Genomic DNA, 25821 nt, shown 5'->3' on the forward strand with positions numbered 1-25821 from the left:
TGCTTTCTGCCTTTTGTGACTAGTCAGTCACTTCAGATTGGATTGTGTTCAGGTACAGAAAAAGTATTTCCCTTTCCCCAGAGGATTTATATTCTAAGTTTGTACCTGAGGCAATGGAGGGTGAAGTGATTTGCCCAAGGTCACAAGGAGTGGCAGTGGGATTTGAACCCTGGCTTCCCTGGTTCACAGCCTGCTGCTCTATCTACTAGGTGGCTACTTCGCTTACTGCCCTGAGAAAAAATGACACCAACTTGTCAGTAAGAAATTGGCAGTGGGAGCTGGGGGTGAAATTTGGTTGATTTGCTTGGGCCCCACCTCCAACCAAAAAAAAATGTTTTGCTGACCATGAACATGTATATTATATTTATAAACAATGCTGTGCCCCCAGTCAGGAAACCCTGCAAAAAAGACACTTGGAACCCATACAATAGTAGGCCCATTGTAAAGTGCATTGAGTGTGGGTTTGGCACTCAAAAGGTCATGAATAAACTGAATTATAGCTACAATATAGTAAACATCCCATACCAAACAGCATGACTGCCAGCACTGCAAATATTACACCAGACCTTAAAACACCAAACATGTCCTATTAGGAAAACAAAACAAGCCAGGCTGCTAGATGCCAATATTCTGAATGCCTCATGTAGTGCATAGACAGACCCTCACCACTTACCAGTATAAAGTAACCATAAAGTATAAATAGAAATGTGCAGACAAAAACTGAACTGGAAACTGCAACAAGCCAGACTCTGTATGCATTGCAACAATGGAAGAATAAATATCACCATTCCTCATGAAACATCAAATAGTAAAATCAAGAAATAAAAAACATCAATCATAATAGTAAAACCATAGTAATAAAAATATTTCAGAACTGACAAATAAAATAACATCTAATAATGAAACTTATAAAAATTTGTAAAATTTTCCAAAGCCCAATAAAATATTTTAAAATAGCAGACACGTCAAATAACACCCAATAATTTATGTATTTATTTATTCATTTTTATATACCGACTTTTGTAGGAAACATCACATCGGTTTACAATAAAATGTCAAACAATTAAAATACAGTTGAATTACAGTATTATAATCATAAAATACATAAAATTCTTAATAAAATATCTAAAATTCAATAAGAAAAAGTTAGTTACAAAAATCATGGAACTTGATATATAATATTAAAACTCATAAGGATAAAAAAAAGTTCCCCGCATCTTCATACATGAGTACGTTTGATTTTCAGTCATCCTGAGATTGTTGTGGATTAGTTGGATGGGGGAAGGGGAGGTTGCACAAACATTGTTCCCCCACTCTCATATACACACACTCTCTAGCACACATGTTCATTCTCACATGATTGCTGTCACATACACCCCCTCTCCATCCGGAATACAGATGTGACAGCAACCTCCTCCTCCAGCACATGCGGCCAATGGGACTACACTTTTCTCCTTGGGCATGGGCTGACACTGCTCCATTTACCTTTGGCCACGGTGGTTGCACTTCCTTCCCACCTGCACAGGCCCACACAACCTGACTTCCTCTTACAGGCCTACATGGGCGGGAAGAATAAAGAGTAGCAATCACCATGGTTCTGCCACAGCTGTGCTGCCCCCAACATTGTGAAACTCTAGGCGTCAGTCTGCCTAGTGCTTCCGCCTGCCCACTCTCCCACTCACCCCGTACAATTTTGCTCAGTCTCTGCTTCCCACCTTACTCACATCCCACTTCTGTTTCCTTTTCTTTCCTTCCCTTCCCTCCCCTCTCTCTCATGCACAACCTCCCTTTTCTGCCATTCCCGCTCACTCATGCCACTATCCCTTCCCTCTTACTTTCACTTTCCCTTCTCCATACCTCCTGCCAGTGGGGTTTGGGAGCCTTTCTGACAAATTATTAAACCCATGTTGGCATTTGGATATAAAATGCAAACCGAGATGGCTGCCGCAGGGTTGGTTTTTTTGGGGAGGGGGGTGGCACTTGTTGCCACCCCAAAATTTTGCTACTTGAGGTGGCCATTTTTCTCTCCCTATTGATAGAACTGCACTTGATTCTAATCCTTCTCCTCACAGGGCCGTGAAGAGGAAAGTGATCAGATCCGAGAGAAGTTTGCTGTACCTGAGAGCGATCATCTGACTTACCTGAATGTTTACCTGCAGTGGAAGAACAACAACTACTCTAGTATTTGGTGTAATGAGCATTTCATCCACACCAAGGCTATGAGGAAGGTGTGCCCGGGGCAGGGGACATGTGCATGAGAAGGGTCTGAGGAGGGAGTTTGGAGAGAAATGTTAGGGGAGGAAGAATGAAGAGCATGTGTGTTGGGGAGATGAGGAAGTTTGCTTGGAAGAGGGCATTGGGAATGTGTGTCTAAGAGAACAAAATAGGCAAAACTAAAGAAAAGTTGAGGAAAATATTTACAGGGCTTCTAAAATTTCTCAGCTAATGCCCAAATTTTCTAAATATTTTTAACACAGGTCCCAGCTAGACTTGAGGACATTGCTTGTGTTAGGAGGCAACATATTTTAAATTTTTTTTTACTCTTATTTTTTTTTTCTATTATTTGATTTGATTGCTTCTTCCTAGAGAGAGTAAATTTCAAACAGATGTACATATACACATGTCTGTGCATGCTCAGAGATGCATCAATTTTATAATCTGCATGCACATATTCACGCATGTTATAAAATAGCCTAGGCATGTGTATCTGAGAGCCTAATTTTAAGCTTGCATGCACCCAGCAGTGGAAGTCTGCTTATTGACACGCAACTGCCTGTATTTTATAACAGATTTGCATCCAGCTGAGAACCAATTTCACCAGTTAGTTCACCAGTTTGCCCAGGGTTCTGCTAGATGATCCCAACCCCGCTGATTTTTTAGCCTATGTACCCCCCCCCCCCAATTCCCCAGACCCCTCCAACACCTCACAGATGCCTATAAATTTTCTTTTAAAACTTACACCACCTCTATAGCAGAAGTAAAGTTACGCAGCACTAGACCTGAGTGTGCAGCCAGGCACATATGTACTTGTGAGTACATCTCTTGGCTTCCCCACCACCACCCCCAAATGCCAGAATGCCCACGCCCCTCCCACACCATACCCTTTTTTTCTCCAATGCGAGAAATTCGCACATTGGCACTTGGGCGTTCAGCTTTTAAAATTCCCTTTTAAGTGTCTACCATTTTATCTGCAATTGGAAAACACTTGAAAAATATTTTTAGACATTATCTCCACACACAGATTACTGTTGGAGTAAATAAGATCTGGCAGCCATGGTAGCTATGCTAATGATTCTTGTCTTTCTGATACCCTAACTTCTGTAATCATTTTTCAATACTGCTTGTTATGGTATCTCCCTTTCCTGGTGTTTTCTATTCCTGTGGTGAAGGCTGATTGCTTCTTTTATCTAGTTTCATTGTTTGTTTTGTGCATACCATGACAGGAATGAATCTCACTCATAATGCTGGCTAGGATCTCAGTATCTCAGATTTACTGCTAGTGCATATATTATATCGGAGAACTTCCTTCTGCAGATTACGGGGTGTAAGATGTACAGGAAACATATCAAGGTGCATGTAGTTCTTTTTAATTAGACTAGTGGCGCCCAATACAATTGGGTCTATTTCTGTATATTTCTTCCATTTTTTTGGTCTGATTGCATCTTTTGGTACTTTAGGATCTTCTCTTTCTCTGTGGACAAACAGGATAAAGTCAGTTATACAAGTGGATAATGTCATCTGATGGTGCTAAGGTGAAAAATCTAAGTTCAAATGCGTTTTTTTCAGAGCATGCATGGGCCTTTCCATGCAGCTGCCTGGCATGTGAGTTTCCTCAGTCTTTTTTCCACTCATGTAAACACTTTTACACACTCTCTCACTCTCTCTCAGCCAATCATTTAATTTTTTGTGTTGCCTTTATTTTTTCTTCTCAGTGCCTCGGTGCCACTGGCTATCGCTCACTGCCATGTTTTGATTTGCGCCCCTTTTGTTTTGTCCTGACGTGGCCACATCCAGTTTTAGGCGATTAACCAAGTGCCCGAGGATCATGTCCATCACTGATCCGCATATGTGTCCTCTGCCTGGAGGCATCGCATGATATCCTGGATTGCTGCTTATGCACCCAGATGACTCCGAAGGGATGTCTGCTTCGACTGAACAAAATGGAGCATCTCTTCGGGTCAAAAAGCTCAGAGCCATCGGCATTGGCAGCATCAACATTGATGGATCTGGGAGCCGCACAGATGGACATATCGCCATCGACATTGGCAGGGCTGTTGATGCTGAAGTATCCATCTGTGCGGCTCCCAGGTCCATTGACTAGTCGATCTCCTCCAGGGCGAGGATGTCTGGTTCCTTATCGGCCTCAGCACCGGAGAAGGACTGGGCCAAGCATGGATACCGGTCTCCGTCAATGCACAGTGCCAGGCACAGGGATGCACCAGCTCATGCCGCAGTGCCCCTGAAGCGACTTTGCAGTGAGGAGCTGTTAGTCCTCCATCGGTGCTGGGGGTCCCCGACGGTCTTAACCGGTCCTGATGCCAGTCTCCAGTCCACCTCTCAAGTTTGAAGAAGATCTGGCCACCCCTCCTCCCTCCCTCCCTGTCGGTGTTGGCATCAGCACTGTTTAAGGAGGAGCTGGAGCGCCAAGTCCAGCTGGCAGTGGAGTGAGCTCTGCAGCTGGACTTGGTGCTCAAGCTGCAGAGCCCACTCCACTGGACCTGGTGCCATCTGTCCTCATACCACTGTTGGAGAAGCCCAACATGCTCATTGGTGCGTTACCGACCCAGCTGGCATCTGTTCCTGGGACAGCATCAGAGTCTGGTAGGGCATCGAAGCCTCCCCCAACCAATAGGGTGGATATTGCCAGTTCCTCTGAGGAGGAAGCTCCACCTAGGCCAGCAGAGATGCCGAGGCCTGCAGTCCCTCGTCCAGTTTTACCATTGCCTGCACTTCTGGACAAAGGCCGAGCACCTAGTGTCCCATCCCCTGTAGCTTACAGTGAGGATGTGGAACCCTATTACCCCTGCAGGGGGGTGATGCTTTGGAGTCCTCCTCTGAGGGGTCTGACGATGTCCCATCAGACCCTTCTCCTCCATAGGAATGAAAGAAGTCTCCGTCAGAGGACTTGACCTTCGTAGGTTTTGTGAGGACGATGGCAGAAGCCATTCCATTTCAGTTAATGGAGTAGGATGCCAAGTACAAAATACTTGAGATCCTCCAGTTCATGGAGCCTCCTAAGGAGATCGTGACCATACTAGTGAACAAGATCCTTAAGGAGCTGCTGCTGAGTATATGGGAACAACTCAGTGCTTCCCATTAATAAGAAGATGGATGGGGTCTACCTCGTCCAGCAGGCTCCCTGGTTCAATAAGCATCAGCTGTCCCACCAGTCAGTGGTGATCAAATCCACCCTCAAGAGGGCCAAGCGTTCTCGGACTCGCTCCTTGGTGCCCTTGGGGAAGGACCACAGAGTGATGGATGCTTTTGGGAGAAAGGTGCCATGCTCATTGCCCACATTGCTGCCTACCAGCTCTACATGAGCCAGTTCACATAGGACATCTAGAAGCAGGTGCAGGAGGTGGCCGAGCAGCTACCTCAATAGCAGCAGGACATCCTCTTGTTGCTGGTTCATAAGGGCCTGGAGTGCAGAAAACACAAGGTACAAGCATCCTACGATGTTTTCGAGACATCTAGAATCTCTGCAGTGGGAATCATCACCCGCAGAATGGTATGGCTGTGGGCCTCGGATCTCCGATCAGAGGTACAGGAATGACTCGCCAATGTGCCATGTACTGGGGAAAATCTCTTCGGAGATAGTGAGGGACGCTATGACCGAACTTCGAGACCATCATGAAACCCTCCAACATCTCTCCTCCGGCACTCCTGACCTATCATCCTCTTCGAGGAGGCCGCCGAGACAGGGACAAAGGAAGTCTTTCATTCACCAAGGGAAGTAATATCCTCCTCCTCTTTGCTCCCATCAACACCATCAGGGCTCCCACAGCCATCCCAGGTAGCAAAAAGACCCCAGGCCCCAGCCGTCACCTTAGTTAACCCCCGGGATGGGGTTTTAACTGGGTTGTAAGAATAGGCCAGTCACCCATACTCGGAATGTTGGACCCTTCTGTCAGGGACAGACTGTGGTTCTTTGCGAACCAGTGGTCCGGTATAACCTCGGAAAAGTGGGTTCTTTCCATTGTCTGTCAAGGGTTCCAATTGAATCAATTGGATGTTGTTTTGGAGGCTGGTAGTGCATTAGGAGGTACTGTTAATGGTGCTTTCTTCCCTGTTAATGGCCAGAGTGGTTGAGCCCATACCACCAGGGCAAAGTGGTGGTACTTCATGATTCTGAAGAGAACAGGATGACTCTGTCCCATCCTAGATCTAAGGGCCTTGAACAAGTTTCTAAAAAAAGAAAAGTTCAAGATGGTTTCCCTGGGCACCTTGATCCCACTTTTACAGAAAGGGAACTGGCTATACTCACTCAATCTAAAGGACGCATACATTGAGATCTTTCCCAGTCATAGGAAGTATCTCCGATTTGTGGAGGGAAAACAGTACTTCCAGTACTGGGTGTTGCCATTCAGGCTAGCGACAGCCCCTCATGTCTTCATGAAATGTCTGGCCGTGGTGGTGACACACCTCCGCAGGCTAGGAGTGCATGTTTTCTCCTATCTGGATGATTGACTGGTCAAGAGCACATCTCAGGCAGGGGCCACCAGGTCCATGCGCTTGACCATCTGGGTGTTGAACTCACTATGGTTCATGATCAACCACCCAAAGTCCCATCTCAGCCCATTACTTCAATTGGACTTCATTGGAACCCGGCTAGACGTGGCTCAGGCCAAGGCTTTCCTGCCTTATCAAAGGGCAGTCACCTTGACAATCATTGTGGCAGAAATTTCACAGCCTGGCACATGTTGAGACTGTTGGGTCACATGGCCACAACTGTCCATGTCAATCTCTTGGTACATTTACACATGCACAGAGCACAATGGACTCTGAGGTCACAGTGGTGCCAGGCCACTCAGAGCCTCCAGGATTGCACCCGAGTCACCCCGTCTCTCTGAGACTCATTGTCCTGGTGGCAGGCACTTTCAAATCTGGGTTGGGGGATCTCTTTTTGATGATCCCATAGCCAAATTGTCCTAATCAAGGATGCATCCACTGTGGGCTGGGGAGGTAATGTAGATGGGCTCAGCACCTAGGGTCTCTGGTCCACTTTGGAATGCTTTTGTCAAATCAACTTCCTGGAGCTTCAAGTGATCAGGTACGAACTATGGGCTTACAGAGAATAGCTGTCCAACAAAGTTGTCCTGATCCAAACAGACAACTAGATAGCTATGTGGTATGTCAACAAGCAGGGAGGCATGGGATTGTACGTACCTACTGTGTCAGGAAGCAGTCCAGATTTAGTCCTAGGCTCGTCCCTCGGGATAGTGCTCAGGTCCATGTACTTGGCTGGGACAGAGACCATGGTAGCGGACAGGCTGAGTCAAGCCTTCAGACCCCCACGAGGGGGTCTGGACCACGGGGTAGCATATCGGATATTTCATCTCTAGGGAGCCCGAACGTTGATGTATTTGCATCCCCTTGCAACAGGGAAGGTGCCTTGGTTCTGCACCCTATACAGGTCAGAAGGCAAACCAGCCTCGATTGCCCTTGCCCTTCACTAGGGCAAGGGTCTTCTGTATGCATATCTTTCGATTTCCTTAGTGGTGAACACTCTCTTGAAGCTTTGCCAAGGACAAGAGAACTATGATCCTCATTGCCCCTTATTGGCCGAGACGGGTCTGGTTTACACTCCTACAGAAATTGTTCATTCGGAGAACGATTAGTCTGGGGACTTCCCCAGATCTCATCACACAAGATCGAGGCAGGTTGCAGCATCCCAATCCCCAGGCCCTGTTGCTCACAGCCTAGATGTTGAGAGGTTAATTTTGCAACCACTCGATCTTTCGGAGGATGTGTCTCGGGTCCTGATGGCTTCTAGAAAGACTTCCAATTGAAATCCTATGGACTGAAATGGAGGAGGTTTTCATTGTGGTGTGAGCAGAAGGCCCTAGATCCGTTCTCCTGCCCCACACAAAAACTGCTTGATTACTTTCTACATCTGTCGGAAGCTGGCTTAAAAATAACTCCGTTAAAGTTCATCTCAGTGCAATTGGCACAAACCACTAAGGTATAGATGGTATGCTCATCTCTGTGCAGACTATAGTTGTTCGATTCATGCGGAGCCTGCTTCAAATGAAGCCTCCTCTAAGGCCTCCCGCTGTGTCTTGGGACCTCAATGTGATGATCAGCTGATGAAAGCTCCTTTTGAGCCTCTGTGTACCTGTGATCTGACGTTCCTGACCTGGAAGATCATATTTTTAGTGGTGGTCAGTGATTTATCCAACTTACAGTAAGTTTTATCATGACAGCGTGCATACTCAAGACCACCCTACGTTCGTGCCTAAGGTGGTGATGGACTTCCATCTTAACCAGTCCAATGTTCTGCCAACATTCTTTCCCAGGCCTCATATGCACCAAGGTAAACGAGCGCTGTACAGTTTGCTGTTGTGACTGTCGCTGCTCAATGCCCTCACTCCGCCCTCTTTACCTCTGTGGCGACTCCCTCCGGGTCTGATGGATGGCTGGCTGCCGCGGCGTCTCTATACCGTCTCCCTCCGGCGTCCCCGGACCGGCTCGACGTTGCAGATCCGCCATGTTGCCTGAAGACTTAGGGCGCGTGCGCTCTGATTGAAGTACCAGCAAGAGCGCGAACCTCAGGGGTGTCCCCCTGAGATGACGTCATCCGCTTCCAATATTTAAAGGTCTCTGTTATCGCTAACAAACTGAATTAGCAAGGATTTGCCAAGGATTCGCTATGAGGATTCGCTAAGGACTCGCTTTGGCTATCCAAGCTTCTCTGCCTCCTCGGACTTACCAGAGGTAAATGCTTCTTGGGGGCCTCGCTCTTTTCTTTACTTTCAGATTACAGATAGGAATCGGTACTCACTCCTCGAGGGCCCATGTTCCTGGACACTCTGAAGATTCTCTACTGCCTTGAAGCTATCGCTGCTACAAACAATTGTGAGTTACCATCACTCTCTCAGAGCTTTCCCTGGAACCAGGTACTCACTCCTCGAGGGCCTAAACCTTTCCAGCTCCTAAGCTTCCTTGAGACCTTACGTGAGTTTTGTCATCCAGTTCTGTTTATGAACTCTGCCTACTCACTTTCTACAGTTTCTCAACAGCTCAGCCATCCTGGGATCTCTGTTCCAGTACCTGAGAGACTACAGCCCTGCCGGGCATATCAGCTCACTACTGCTACCTCTGGTGGTTTCAAAAACTTGTTTTATAAAAGAACTAATATGTGTCTGTCTCCATACTCAAGCCTAACCGGTGGTCCCTCTCAGGATATCCTCCCGGGGGAGTGGTCATCTGCCACCAGCCCAGGGATCCACCCACTACTATATCAGAATTCAGATTGCTACTCCCAGCTCTACACAGAGCTTTCCTAACAAGATTGCTAACTCCTCCCTCTTCAGGGGCCTGCAACACAGATTCATTACAGATTGCTAACTCCTATCTGATTGCTCTGCCCATCCGGCATCAGATCATAACATTTGCACTGCAAGTGAGCCTTAGCCTTCTACCTGGCATAGACAGAAACCCATAGACAGTACATCCAACTTTTGATTTCTTTTGAATGGAATAGGTTGGGCGTTGCCGTTGCCAAACACACTATCCAGTTGGCTAGCAGATTTCATCTCCTTCAGTTATGCCCAGGCGGGACTGCATCTTGAGGGTCATGTCAAGGCTCATTCTGTTAGAGCCATGCCAGCATCTGTGGCCCACTTGTGAGCAGTTCCCTCGGAGGAGTTCTGCAAGGCTGCCACATGGCGTTCTCTCCACACATTCACATCACACTGTTGCCTGGATAGGGCTAGCTGATGCAACAATAGGTTTGGCTAGTCTGTCCTTCGGAATCAGTTTGAGGTATAGAACCCAACTCTCCCCGCTTAGGCCCCATTGTTTGGGTTCAGGCTGTCTCCCCCTCTTGTTACCAATAGCACCAATGTTGTGGTGCCCTTTGGCATCTGGTTGGGTGTCTGTTGGTCCCCTTTTATGTTGGAGCAGCTTGTAGCTAGGGATTCACCCATGTGTAAGGACTACCATCCTGCTTGTCCTCTGAGAAAGCAGAGTTGCTTACCTGTTGTAACGGGTGTTCTGCAAGGATGGTAGTCCTCACAAAACCTGCCCGCCACCGCCACCCCGCAGAGTTGGTTTTCTCCTATTTTCATTTTAATTATAATTCTATTTTACAAGACTGGAGAGGGACCCTATGTGAATATATAGTATAGGGCATGCATTCCTATTTAGATTTACATTCTCATTCCTAATTACCTCCTTTATGGAAGCTGGTTAAGATAACATTAGGCGAAACCTAATAGCACGGCTTAGTTTATATTTGACTCTTTATTACCTTGGATGTAACTGCCTTATTTATTTCTTGGTCTCCCATGATTGCCTTAGAAAATATTCAATATAGATATAGATCAGAATTTGATATTTGTTTACTTTTTAATATGTAATTGTTTCTTTTTGTTCATTTTCAGTTTTGGACTAATACATATTGTAAAATATTTTTCTGTAATAAAGTTTAAAATTCAATTTAAAAAAAAGAGTATCTGGGCTTCCAGAGCACATTTATTTATTTAGATTTATATGCCACTTTTTACAGTGCTTCAAAGTGGATTACATTCAGGTACTGTAGGTATTTCCCTATCCCCAGAGGACTTACGATCTAAGTTTGTACCTGAGGCAATGGAGGGTAAAGTGACTTGTCCAAGGTCACAAGGAGCGACAGCAGGACTTGAACCCTGGTCTCCTGGTTCATAGCCCACTGCTCTAACCACTAGACTAATCCTCCATATTTGCCAAAATCCCTCATAAAATTGAAAAGTCATGGGATAGGAGTCAATGTTTTGTTGTGGTCTGGTTACTGGTTAAAGGATAGGAACAGAATAGGGCTAAATGGTCAGTTTCCCTAAAGAACAGAGAAAAATTGTAGCACGTACCAGGGATCTGTACTGAAACCAATGTAACATTTATTCATGATCCTGTGGATCATTTGATCATTGGTACTTCCTCTCATGAACACATTACTCCTATACTTTACAGTTTGCATTGGCCTATTTCAGCCAAGCTGCACAATTTACTTTCAGAAATTAACGCCTGCCCAAAGGCTGGCGTTAATTTCTGCTGGCGCCGGGGAAGTATACAGAAAAGCAGAAAAAACTGCTTTTCTGCACACCCTCCGACTTAATATCAAAGCGACATTAAGTCGGAGGCTCCAAAATTTTAAAAAAATTAAAAAAAAAAAAATTAAATCGGCTGGCGGCCTGCGGGTCGGAAGATGGACGCTCAATTATGCCAGCATCCGTTTTCCGAACCCATAGCTGTCAGCAGGTCTGACAACCGACGCCGGCAAAATTGAGCATCGGCTGTCAAACCCGCTGACAGCCTCTGCTCCTGTCAAAAAGGCAGCGCTAGGGACGCGCTAGTGTCCCTAGCACCTCTTTTTACCGCGGGCACTTATTAGCATATTCTTCCCCCCTGAATTGCGCGCACAGGAGAGTGGCCTGTGGGCGCTCACCCGCTCTCCCGCGACTTTTACTGAATCGGCCTGATTGTTAATCATGTTCCTATATTATTTCTGGGTCAGAAGGTTGGGAGACTTGGGCTGGATTGGGTTGGGAAGAGGATGAATCTTCCTTCATGTGGGAGGAATCTACAAATATTAAGAAGCAGATAAGAGTTGGGAAGTGGGAGGGAGGGGGAGAGGAGAAGAGGAGGATGGGGAGGAGGGACAGGGGGACAGCATTTGTTATTGCTAGGATGCAAAGAAGTGATTTTTGGGGGGAGTGGTGCTGATGTTGGGGGTGCCGAGTGTGTTCCCATGGAAATTTGAGCAGAGGGCTATCAATGTAGAGTAATAGATTTTACAATCACTGATCTATTAGTTAAAATTTGTAATCTATCATTAAAATCATCCATTGTACCTGAAGACTGGAGGGTGGCCAATGTAACCACAATATTTAAAAAAGGCTCCAGGGGCGATCCCGGTAACTATAGACCAGTGAGCCTGACTTCAGTGCCGGGAAAAATAGTGGAAACTATTCTCAAGAACAAAATTGTAAAGCATATAGAAAGACATGATTTAATGGAACATAGTCAACATGGATTTACCCAAGGGAAGTCTTGCCTAACAAATCTGCTTCATTTTTTTGAAGGGGTTAATAAACATGTGGATAAAGGTGAACCGGTAGATGTAGTGTATTTGGATTTTCAGAAGGCGTTTGACAAAGTCCCTCATGAGAGGCTTCTGCGAAAACTAAAAAGTCATGGGATAGGAGGCGATGTCCTTTCGTGGATTACAAGCTGGTTAAAAGACAGGAAACAGAGAGTAGGATTAAATGGTCAATTTTCTCAGTGGAAAAGGGTAAACAGTGGAGTGCCTCAGGGATCTGTACTTGGACCGGTGCTTTTCAATATATATATAAATGATCTGGAAAGGAATACGACGAGTGAGGTTATCAAATTTGCAGATGATACAAAATTATTCAGAGTAGTTAAATCACAAGCAGACTGTGATACATTGCAGGAGGACCTTGCAAGACTTGAAGATTGGGCATCCAAATGGCAGATGAAATTTAATGTGGACAAGTGCAAGGTGTTGCATATAGGGAAAAATAACCGTTGCTGTAGTTACACGATGTTAGGTTCCATATTAGGAGCTACCACCCAGAAAAAAAATCTAGGCATCATAGTGGATAATACTTTAAAATAGTCAGCTCAGGGTGCTGCAGCAGTCAAAAAAGCAAATAGAATGTTAGGAATTATTAGGAAGGGAATGGTTAATAGAACGGAAAATGTCATAATGCCTCTATATCACTCCATGGTGAGACCACAGCTTGAATACTGTGTACAATTCTGGTTGCCGCATCTCAAAAAAGATATAGTTGCGATGGAGAAGGTACAGAGAAGGGCAACCAAAATGATAAAGGGGATGGAACAGCTTCCCTATGAGGAAAGGCTGAAGAGATTAGAGCTGTTCAGCTTGGAGAAGAGACGTCTGAGGGGGGATATGATAGAGGTCTTTAAGATCATGAGAGTTCTTGAACGAGTAGATGTGACTTGGTTATTTTCACTTTCGAATAATAGAAGGACTAGGGGGCATTCCATGAAGTTAGCAAGTAGCACATTTAAGACTAATCGGAGAAAATTCTTTTTCACTCAACGCACAATAAAGCTCTGGAATTTGTTGCCAGAGGATGTGGTTAGTGCAGTTAGTGTAGCTGGGTTCAAAAAAGGTTTGGATAAGTTCTTGGAGGAGAAGTCCATTAATGGCTATTAATCAATTTTACTTGGGGAATAGCCACTGCTATTAATTGCATCAGTAGCATGGGATCTTCTTAGTGTTTGGGTAATTGCCAGGTTCTTGTGGCCTGGTTTTGGCCTCTGTTGGAAACAGGATGCTGGGCTTGATGGACCCTTGGTCTGACCCAGCATGGCAATTTCTTATGTTCTTATGTTCTTAACTGATAGTAAATCGCTGGGGCCTCCCAGCCATGGATCTACTGGCCTCCCATCTCAGTGCCCAAGTCCCCAGGTTCTTCAGCCGCAGACAAGAGCCACTCTCCCAAGGGATCGATGCTGCCATCCAGACTTGGCCAGAGGAATACTTACTGTACACATTCCCCCCATGGCCACTACTGGGCAAGGTCATCTGCAGGATAGAACATCACGGGACTAGTTCTACTAGTGGCCCTGGATTGGCAAAGATGACCATGGTATGCAGACATGCAAAGAATCCTTGTGGGTAGCCCCCTGTGCCTTCCTCCACACAGGGACCTTCTCCGACAGGGCCCGATTCTTCACGAAGATCCATCTCTATTCTCTCTTACGGTCTGCCTAAGGAAGCGCAGTTACTCGAAGACCGTGATTGACACCCTTCTCTGCACGCGCAAGTATTCAACATCTGTGTCATACGTACGGATCTGGAGAGTATTCGAAGCCTGGTGTGAGGACCGTGGGATACTCCGGACGGCCAGACCCCTATGATTCTGGAATTCCTACAGGATGGTATGAAGAAGGGGTTGTCACTCCCCTGAAGGTCCAAGTAGCCGCACTCTCCTGCTTCAGAGCCAAAGTGGATGGTATCCGGCTATCAGCTCATCCGGATTTGACCTGTTTCCTAAAAGGGGTTAAACAACTCCAGCCACCCCTAAAGTGGCCGATGCCCCTAAGGAATTTCAATCTGGTATTAGACTTCCTAGCAAGGGCTTCCTTCAGACTAATGCGTGGTCTGTCACTACGCCTCTTAACTTTGAAGATGGTATTCCAGGTGGCAATATGTTCAGCTCGTCGCATCTCCAAACTACAGGCTCTATCCTGTCGGGAACCATTCCTTAGGTTCACTCCTGGAACCATACAGCTGCGCATCATCCCCTGCTTCCTACCGAAAGTGGTTTCCGAGTTTCATTTGAACCAGATCATCTCCCTACCATCTCCGGAGGAACATAAGGACTCTGAAGACTCACGCCTTCTTCGCCATCTAAATGTCGGCAAACTCCTGGTGCAATACCTGGAAAGATCGGAACCGGTGCACAAAACGGATCGCTTGTTCGTTCTTCACAGTGGGAAGAAACAAGGAGAAGCGGCCTCACGGGCGACTATAACCCGCTGTATCAAGGAAGTAATCAAGGCAGCCTACATAGAGGCAGGAAAGCCCTACCAGTACAGGTTAAAGCTCATTCTACGAGGGCCCAGGCAGTTTCTTGGGCAGTAACTAAGCTTTTGTCACCTGCCGAGATCTGTCGGGCGGCGATGTGGTCCTCCCTGCACACCTTCTCCAGGTTCTACCGCTTGGATGTTCAGGCCCGAGAAGACGCAGCCTTCGCAAGGGCAGTCTAAGTGGGCCACGGGCAGCCTCCTGCCCTGTCCGGGAGTAGTTTTTGTACATCCCACTGGTCCTGAGTCCATCTGGCTACACGCTAAGAAATGGAGAAATTACTTATCTGATAATTTCGTTTTCCTTAGTGTAGACAGATGGACTCAGCATCCTGCCCACGGCTGCCCCAGAGAAGGAGGACCTCAGAAGCGAACCTACCCCAGTTCAAGGCACCCACAGCTTGTACGGTGTCGGCGTTAATTGATTGAGTGCACTGGCTATCTCCAATTTGAAATCAGTTGAACCAGTTCAATCAAGTTTAATCAAGTTATTTAAGCAATACATATCCACAATGGCTTTTCGAAGAGGATACTGAACAGCTAAGGTTACTGCAGGGGTATATCTAGAGTGACGTCAGCTTTGAAATCTGACTCCGTCTCCCATCTGCTAGCAGAAGGGCACATAACCCACTGGTCCTGAGTTCATCTGTCTACACTACGGAAAACAAAATTATCAGGTAAGTAATTTCTCCATTTGCCTTTATCAGCTTTTTTGCAAAGTGTTTCAACCCAGAGGACAATCCTTGTGGAAATGCCAAATTGTGAAATAAGGCTGAATAGAAGAAATAGTCCTGTTGGTCCACTGTCCTGTCTTTCCAAATAGCCCAAACTCTCAGCATGTTGACAGTGTATAGTGACATTTCAACAGTAGGTTACCAAGTACGTTTGGGTTGCCAGATTACGGTTTCTATAGGCATAGACCTCATTATTTGTTACTCACTGTCAACCCATTGTTTTCTCTCTTAGCCTATGCCAATCCACAATCGCCCGTAACTAGGAAGCTGCATAATACCACCCCTAAGCCCTCTCTCACCCTGGATAAATACATTACTGCCTGTGCCACTCTAGGTGGTCTCTGCCTCAAAATAAAAAATTTTTTTCTGCCATAATTTAAGTATTTTATTAGGTATCTGTATGGGCATTGTCTGAAACAAATAGCTTAGATGGGGTAGAACTTTCATTTTGATGGTGGCTATTCTGCCCAACCAAGATAAATCATGGCCCTCCCACTTCTGAAGATCTTTACCTATTTGCTCTAGCAGAGGCATATAATTTAAATAGAATGGTTTTTCGTTAGCTATGCCAATATTAATGTCCAAATATTTAATCTTGTCCTTAGCCCACTTGAAAGGGAACTTCTTCCTTGCAACATAATCTAGGTCGTTAACCAAAAGAATTTCCAACACTTCTGATTTGTCAGTATTTGTTGTGAAATCGGAGATCTTCCTAAATTTATCTATTTCTGCCAACAACAGAGATAGCGAATTTGAGTCTATCAATATAAATACGATGAAACAATGGGTGTGCTGAAGAAAGAGACACTTATGGTCTGGTAACTCAAAAGGTTCTGTAGAGATATAATCAGTTTAATCGAGAACATAGACATTGGAATCTCAAAAATTGACCAGTTGGGATATTATGTCTCAAGGGTCGTGGGTGGTCGTTGGTAAATTGCAGAAGGGAGTTTCGCTCAGTGGGTTTGCGTTAGATAGCAGTGACTACTTACTTTTCATGAAAAGAGACCGGAATGTCTAAAAAGAGTATTTGATTGCATGATATACTACGAGAAAAATGTAAATTGGGATCACAATGATTAAGCCAATCTAATAATATATAAAATTGGATGGTAGAACCAGTCCATATGAGAAATATGTCATTAATGAATTGTAACCAAATGGGAATAAAGAGCTGAAAAAATGCAGAAGGATAAATATATTGAGACTCAAAATAATTTATTTATTTATTTATTTAAGGTTTTTATATACCGGCAATCATGAGCACATACAGTCAGGCTACATCTGGTGCCATGGTAGCATCCATGGCGGTGCCTTTGATTTGTTATTAAAAAGTGTCCTGGAACAGAAAAAATGTTTTGGTAAGGGCAATCGTGGCTAGAAAAGTATGAAATCAGTAGGTATATGGGTAGGCCAAGGGCATGAATTAAGATGGGATTCAGCAATAACGAGGACTTGTTCCTGTAGGACATTGGTGTATAGAACCTCAATGTCAAGGGTTACTAGATAAAAAGGTTGAGGTGTGAGTGAGATCTCTTGAAGCAACGTAATGAAATGTGCAGAATCCCTTAAACAAGAAGTTCCAAAATAGAACTAATGCCTGAGACAATTGGACAACCTGGGTGTGTTAGACTTTTTTGAATTTTAGGGCGAATGTAGATTGTGTAGGGGTGGTTGGGTGAAGTTCCACAAGTAAACAGGCTTCACGGTTTGTCAAAAATTGGCCATCGACACCTTGTTAGCTTGTGGCACATTTAAAACTAATCGGAGAAAGTTCATAAGAACATAAGAAATTGCCATGCTGGGTCAGACCAAGGGTCCATTAAGCCCAGCATCCTGTTTCCAACAGAGGCCAAACCAGGCCACAAGAACCTGGCAATTTCCCTTTTTTACTCAACACTCAATTAAACTCTGGAATTTGTTGCCAGAGGATGTTGTTAGTGCATTTAGTGTAGCTGTGTTTAAAAAAGGATTGGATAAGTTCTTGGAGGAAAAGTCCATTACCTGCTATTAATTTAGTTGACTTAGAAAATAGCCACTGCTATTACTAGCAACAGTAACATGGAATAGACTTAGTTTTTGGGTACTTGCCAGGTCCTTAGGGTGTGGATTGGCCACTGTTGGAAACAGGTTGCTGGGCTTGATGGACCCTTGGTCTGACCCAGTATGGCATGTTCTTATGTTTAACACTTGATGAAATGAAAGAGTGTAATTCCTCAGTGGGGTCCTGTAATAGAGGTTTATAAAACCGTGCATCAGCTAACTGGCATTGGCAATCTGCATTATAATTAGCTTTATTAAGAGTGCCTTGCACTCCTTTCCACATTCTTTTGTGGTAATGTAAATATGATGTCATCTGCAATTAGTTATTACCCTCTATTGACACCATCTGTATTCCTGTATTATTGTGAACATGCTGTGCAAAGGGTTCCAGGAATATAGAAAATAAGAGTGGAAACATCCCTGGTGAGTTTCCCTGCAAACTGGGAATCACCCAGAATATCTCTCACTCACCCAAATACAAGCTTCAGGGCTATCATATAGTTTCTTTATCCAAGTACAATATTTAGGACCAAAAAACATCTTTTCTAGAGTCTTGAAAAGAAAGGACCAATGGACACTATCAAATGCCTTCTCGGCATCTGGTTATTAAGAGGCAGGGAATCTTCTCTTTCCTCACCCACCATATTAAATCATATATTTTCCTTACATTGTCGACTGCCATATACCCCGTAATAAACCCTACCTGTATTAGTGTGCCTATCACTTTATTCAACCGATCCGCTAATAGCTAACAGTTTTAAATCAATATTAAGAAGTGAGATGGGTCTATAGGAATTAGAATTGGGTTAGGTCTTTACCTAGAATGTAAGAATATAAGAAATTGCCATACTGGGTCAACCAAGGGTCCATCAAGTCCAGCATCCTGTTTCCAACAGTGGCCAATCCAGGCTACAAGTACCTGGCAAGTACCCAAACACTAAGTAGATCCCATGCTACTGATGCCAGTAATAGCAGTGACTATTCCCTAAGTCAGCTTGATTAATAGAAATTAATGGATTTATTAACTTATCCAAACTGTTTTTAAACCCAGCTACACTAACCACACTTACCTCATCCTCTGGCAACAAATTCCAGAGCTTAATTGTATGCTGAGTGAAAAAAATTTTTTTATTAGTTTTAAATGTGCTACTTGCTAACTTTATGGAGTGCCCCCTAGTCCTTCTATTATCTGAAAGAGTAAATGATTGTTACTCCTGCCCGATTGAATCCTTTAGGTAAAAAGTGCTCTTCCCTCATTGAATTAAACATTTTAGTAAGTGGGACTACTAAATGGGAAGTAAATTGCTTGTAAAAATGCGCCATAAACCCATCTGGACCTGGTACTTTATTAGGCTTCAATGCTTTAATTGCTTGTATGACCTCTGCAGTGGTTATTTTAGCATCTAACCAAACTTAATATTTTGGGGATAATTCTGGAAAGGGAATATCAGATAAGTAATCTGCTATTTTGGAATCCTCAATCAAATTGTCAGTCTTCTACAAATCCTTATGAAATTGGAGGAAACTCTGCCTAATCTCGGTATTGAAAGGAGAGAAATCCTTTCCAGGAGTTTTGATTTTTATGATTTGATTTTGAGAGAATTTATTTTTAAGGCATCTAGCTAGAAGTTTGCTCACTTTATTCCCATATTAAAAAATTGTTGATCTAAATCCAATTGGTAAGCTGTTCCATCAGATTCCAACATCAGTAAATCTCAAGTCTGAAGTAGTTATGCAAAAACCTTTGGGGATAATGTATTTTTGTGTAATGTCTCTAATCTAGCCAATTCTCTCCCCAAGTCTAGTTTTTTTCTTGATCTTTTCCTTCAATGTCATTGAATTTCCTCCCCTAACTGCTGGCAGTAAAACTCATCAATCAACAAACTATCATTAAGATTCCAATATTTGTCTTGGGATGAGGCTTGAATTTCTAACTCAATGGGAACATGGTCAGACCATGTAATATTATCCACTGTGGCTTTACTGACCTTGGAAACCACATCTCTATCCATCAAGACATAATCAATACATGTGTAAGAGAAGTGAGGTTTGGAATAAAATGTATAATCTTTTACTGTGGGGTTAAATACCCTCCAGATATCCACTACCAACTAGAGAAAAAAATCATAAAAGTTGCACCTCACTCCCTTGGTAAGTGTCTCCACTCCTGAGGAGCTATCTAACTTAGAACATCATGTGCAATTAAAATCCCTCCATGATCAAAACCCCTCCTCTCTCTATATTGCTACTGAGAGATTTGACAGAAAAGCACCCTGCCCTTTATTTGGTGCATAAGGATTCACCAATGTCTATTTCTTGTTTCCCTCTTTTAACTGTACTAAGATAAACCTCCCCAACAGATCACCAAAAAGCAAAAGAATTTCACATGGGAAATTCTTTGCTATAAGAGTTCTCACCTTCGCATATTTATCTCATTGTGGGCTTGCAGCTAAAAACCTGTGTGGATATTGATAGGATCGTAACAAGTTCTCAAATCTTTTTTTCAAATGTGTCTCTTGAACATACTTGTAGCACGCTGATACATTACCTTCCTGAAAAGTAGTTTTCTTTTCTGAGGGGTATTTAAGCCTTTAATATTTAAGGAAGTGATTGTAAAATCTATTACTCTACATTGATAGCCCTCTGCTCAAATTTCCATGGGAACACACTCGGCACCCCCAACATCAGCACCACTCCCCCCAAAAATCACTTCTTTGCATCCTAGCAATAACAAATGCTGTCCCCCTGTCCCTCCTCCCCATCCTCCTCTTCTCCTCTCCCCCTCCCTCCCACTTCCCAACTCTTATCTGCTTCTTAATATTTGTAGATTCCTCCCACATGAAGGAAGATTCATCCTCTTCCCAACCCAATCCAGCCCAAGTCTCCCAACCTTCTGACCCAGAAATAATATAGGAACATGATTAACAATCAGGCCGATTCAGTAAAAGTCGCGGGAGAGCGGGTGAGCGCCCACAGGCCACTCTCCTGTGCGCGCAATTCAGGGGGGAAGAATATGCTAATAAGTGCCCGTGGTAAAAAGAGGTGCTAGGGACACTAGCGCGTCCCTAGCGCTGCCTTTTTGACAGGAGCAGAGGCTGTCAGCGGGTTTGACAGCCGATGCTCAATTTTGCCGGCGTCGGTTGTCAGACCCGCTGACAGCTATGGGTTCGGAAAACGGATGCTGGCATAATTGAGCGTCCATCTTCCGACCCGCAGGCCGCCAGCCGATTTAATTTTTTTTTTTTTTGATTTTTGATTTTTTTAAAATTTTGGAGCCTCCGACTTAATGTCGCTTTGATATTAAGTCGGAGGGTGTGCAGAAAAGCAGTTTTTTCTGCTTTTCTGTATACTTCCCCGGCGCCAGCAGAAATTAACGCCAGCCTTTGGGCAGGCGTTAATTTCTGAAAGTAAATTGTGCAGCTTGGCTGAAATAGGCCAATGCAAACTGTAAAGTATAGGAGTAATGTGTTCATGAGAGGAAGTACCAATGATCAAATGATCCACAGGATCATGAATAAATGTTACATTGGTTTCAGTACAGATCCCTGGTACGTGCTACAATTTTTCTCTGTTCTTTAGGGAAACTGACCATTTAGCCCTATTCTGTTCCTATCCTTTAACCAGTAACCAGACCACAACAAAACATTGACTCCTATCCCATGACTTTTCAATTTTATGAGGGATTTTGGCAAATATGGAGGATTAGTCTAGTGGTTAGAGCAGTGGGCTATGAACCAGGAGACCAGGGTTCAAGTCCTGCTGTCGCTCCTTGTGACCTTGGACAAGTCACTTTACCCTCCATTGCCTCAGGTACAAACTTAGATCGTAAGTCCTCTGGGGATAGGGAAATACCTACAGTACCTGAATGTAATCCACTTTGAAGCACTGTAAAAAGTGTGAAAAGTGGCATATAAATCTAAATAAATAAATGTGCTCTGGAAGCCCAGATACTCTTTTTTTTAAATTGAATTTTAAACTTTATTACAGAAAAATATTTTACAATATGTATTAGTCCAAAACTGAAAATGAACAAAAAGAAACAATTACATATTAAAAAGTAAACAAATATCAAATTCTGATCTATATCTATATTGAATATTTTCTAAGGCAATCATGGGAGACCAAGAAATAAATAAGGCAGTTACATCCAAGGTAATAAAGAGTCAAATATAAACTAAGCCGTGCTATTAGGTTTCGCCTAATGTTATCTTAACCAGCTTCCATAAAGGAGGTAATTAGGAATGAGAATGTAAATCTAAATAGGAATGCAATTGTTCAGGGTCATTAAATACATAGTTTGAATCTTTATAGAATATCATACATCTGCATGGAAAACGCAGTATACATTTTGCCCCTCTAGCAGTTACCTCCCCCCTCATTGCTATGAACTTTTTTCTTCTTAACTGTGTGATTTTTGCAATATCCGGAAATATTTGTATCGGATGACCATAGAAATTTAACTTTTGAAATCTGAAATAAGATCTTAAAACAGCATCTCTGTCCGTGATGAATGCAAACTGGACAAGCAGAGTTCATCTTGTATTTATATCTATATCAAAGGATTTCTCCAGACAATTTATTTATTTATTTAATAGCTTTTAATATACCGGCGTTAGTAGGGCACATCACGCCGGTTTACAATTAAATCAGAGAAGGATGAATTACAATGAACAGGGAGCAGGGGTCGGGAGCAGGCTAGAAAGGGATGAGGGGAGGGGGAGATAGAGAGAGGGTACAGAAAAGAACGAGAGAATGATAGAACAAAAAACCATAACAGCAGAAGGAAAACTTATTTACAACATTTGATTATATTACATAAGCTTATGGGGAAGATAAGATAGATTGGAGGGGAAAGGCTCCAAAATCAGTCAGGTTTAGATTTGTATCCACCTGATTAGCCTGCTGTGAAGTAATTTCTTCTGAGGATGCTTGTTGGGGCAAATAATACATTTTTTTATATGGCTGGCATAGCTTTCTCTGGATATTTTAGAATATTTAAAAGGTAGCTTTTGAATAAGTCGAATGCTGGTAACATTTTCGTTTTGGGAAAATTTACTATTCTTAGGTTTGCTCTCTTCATTTGGTTTTCAAATATCTCCAATTTATTTTCATGCATTTTTTCAGATTTGATTAAATTTACTTGAACCTTCTCAATATCTTTTACTTTCCCTTCCATTGCATTCAAATGTTTTTCCATATTTTCCGTCTTCTCTGTGATTTGTGTCTTTTTAATCGCCTCTTGTACTGTAGTAGTCAATGAATTTATAGATTGTTGCATAGAAATCAAAATACTTCTTATTTCCTCCAAAGAAGGTGCAAGAGTAGGGGTGGAACAGACTACAGATATATTATCATTCTCTATTCCTACCTCCATAAGGCCTTCCCCCACGGTGGTCCGGGCATTGTTGTGCCATTTCCCCTTGGCTTCTGGAACCCAGTACTTCCGGGTTCACCGAAGAGTCGGACAATCCCTCCGCTCTTCTCTGGACACCAGGGCTTAACGGGTAAGTATCCGTAGTAAATTTTTCGAAGAAAATACTGTCTTCTCTCAGCCCCATCGGGGGATCCGGAATCGTTGGAGCGCCCAGGCTTAGAGATGTTTCAAAAGTCAAGGGGGCTCGGTAACTGCTCCTTACCTACCCCAGCGACCTCGCCTCCAGGCTGTATCGTCTGCATTATCGCAAAAGCAGCTTCTATCCTCGGTTGTCGAGAGTCATAACGGACATTGAGGGAATTTCTCTTAAGCGAGCTTTTCTCTTAGTATGGGGCATGTTTAAAGCAATTTGCCAAGAAAATATCAAAGAAAAAGCTCGAAGAAACAGCGAAAAACTGGGAGCTGCTGCTTTCACCACCTCACAGCACAGCAGCTATCTTGGTCTCCCGCTTTCCGCCCAGATACACTTTGAGTAATCCTTATCCACATGTTTGTTTACACCATCAGAGAACTCTAATAGATAATTAAGGCATGATTTTACTTTGCCAAATCCACACTGGCTCATTCACCATTAAGCCATGTCTGTCCATATGACCAGTTCTTCATAATAGCTTCCACCATTTTGTTGCACGCTGATAGCAGGTTCACTGGTCTGTAGTTTCCTGGATCACCCTGAAGCCCTTTTTATAAATTGGTGCTACACTTGCTACCTAAGGTACAGTGGCAGATTTTAATGATAGATTTCCAGTAGCAGGTCTGCAGTTTCAAATTTGAGTTCTTTCAAAACTCTGGAGTGAATATCATCTGATCTTACTATCCTAGTGATTTGCTGCTATTTAGAACATAACGTAAGAGGTGCCATGCTGGGACAGACCAGTTGTCCATCAAGCCCAGTACCTATCTTCGACAGAGGCCAGTTTGGGACACTTGAATGAACCCAGCAGCTCCTAATAGGGATAGTCTGTTTCCTTTTGCTCACTGTCAGACGTACGAAGTGGAGAGTCTCAAGTCTGTCCTCCAGAAACGTGTCCAAATCTTTCTCATAGCTATTCTTCTAGCTTTGACAACACCCCCCCCCCCCCCCACCCCCCAACATTCTCAGGCAACTAATTCCACAGTTTAAATTTGGGTGCTGACTAACAAAATATTTTTTTTAGGTTTGATTTTAATCTGCTTCAAATTAGTTCTATGGAGTGTCTTCTAGTCCTAGTATTGTTTGATAAAATAAATAATCTTCCCCGATTAACTTGTTCTAGACCACTCATTATTTTTTAAACCTGTTATGTCCCTTTGTTTCTTTTTCAAGTTGAAGAGCCCTAAGCTGTTAAGCTTTTCCTTATTAGGGAGCTGTTCCATTCCCTTATTTTTGTTGCCCTTCTGTAATGGAACACCACCTCTGCACTTCTTCTAGTTTCCCTATCTCTTTTTTGAGATATAACCACAAATGTACACAATATTACAGGTGCAGTCGCATCATAGATCTATAGAAGCATTGTATAGTCTTTTTTGTTTTCTCTTCCTTTAAAAATAATTCCTAACCTTCCTTTTTGGCCACTGCCAAACATGGATGAATTCAATGTATTTTCCACAAGGACTCCAAGAGCCTCTTGCTGAGTGGTGATACTTAATGTGGAACTCAACATTGTATATATAAAGTTAGGATTTTTTTCCCCATGTGCATTACTTTACACTTGTCAAGATTAAATTTCATCTGCTGGGATTCCTTCTCTAGGCGTACATAGGTGCTTGGTATATATGTGTTGATATTCCCCCTCCAGTGGTGAGTAGATGCTTAGTATAAGTGTGCTGGGGTTCCCACTCTGGGAGTAGGTATGTGCTTGGTATTTGTGTGTTGGGGTTCTCTCTCTGGAAGTAGGTATGTGCTTGGTATTTGTGTAATGGTATTCCCTCTCTGGAGGTAGGTATGTGCTTGGTATCTGTGTAATGGATTCCCTCTCGAGGTAGGTATGTGCTTGGTATGTGTGTGCTGGGATTCCTTCTTTGGGGTAGGTATGTACTTGGTATTTGTGTAATGGTATTCCCTCTCTGGAGGTAGGTATGTGCTTGGTATCTGTGTAATGGGATTCCCTCTGGGGGTAGGTATGTGCTGGTATGTGTGTGCTGGGATTCTCTCTCTGGGGGGGGTAGGTATGTGCTTGGCATATGTGTGTTGGGATTCCTTCTTTGGGGTAGGTATGTATGCTGGGATTCTCTCTAGTATGTGTGCTGGGATTCTTTTCCAAGGGGTATGTGCTTCATATTTAATTTCTTAGTAGTTTTTAAATTTGAAATCTATGGAATATTTCTGTTGGGACGAGATGTAGAGGCAGTCGTGATTGTGTAGTGCATTGTGCAAGACATTGCCCTCACTGAACTTGAGCTGCAGCAGAAGGGAGCCTCCCATGAAGCCCAGACAGGTGGGGAACCAATAGAACAGGAATTGGAGGGAAAAACAAATTCTCATTTGTGTTCTTGGATTTCTCTTACAGGTAAGAGAGGTGCGAGCCCAGCTAAAAGATATTATGGTGCAGCAGAGAATGAGTCTTGCCTCATGTGGCACCGACTGGGACATCATTAGGAAGTGCATATGTGCAGCCTACTTCCATCAGGCTGCCAAACTGAAGGTGAGTTAAGTATATCCTGTGGGATGTAGAGCATATGTGTATGGAAGGGTGTTAGTTGGAAGTGTGCGTGTGTTATACTGCATGAGTGGGTGTGCCTGAATGATGGTGGAGAGGGGGTGTAGATATTACAAATGATCTGAAAAGAAATAGAGACTAAAATAATACTAAAACAAGAGAACTTGCCATGCAATGAACAACCAGCAGA

General features: G+C 43.6%; 1 protein-coding gene across 4 annotated transcripts in view; it reads left to right on the plus strand.

Moving 5' to 3' along the window:
• The window catches only part of DHX38 (DEAH-box helicase 38), a 450894-nt gene that overhangs the window by 363675 nt on the left and 61398 nt on the right, over positions 1 to 25821 (plus strand). For 3 of the 4 annotated variants that reach the window (XM_029608271.1, XM_029608270.1, XM_029608273.1), the window contains 2 exons: positions 2073 to 2228; positions 25482 to 25616. In XM_029608271.1, coding sequence (XP_029464131.1) covers positions 2073 to 2228; positions 25482 to 25616 — 291 coding nt within the window. The remainder of the gene's footprint in view (positions 1 to 2072; positions 2229 to 25481; positions 25617 to 25821) is intronic. The other variant, XM_029608272.1, reaches the window with a different exon arrangement.

The sequence above is a fragment of the Rhinatrema bivittatum genome, chromosome 7 (genome assembly GCF_901001135.1).
Source record: "Rhinatrema bivittatum chromosome 7, aRhiBiv1.1, whole genome shotgun sequence".
Taxonomy (NCBI): Eukaryota; Metazoa; Chordata; class Amphibia; order Gymnophiona; family Rhinatrematidae; genus Rhinatrema; species Rhinatrema bivittatum.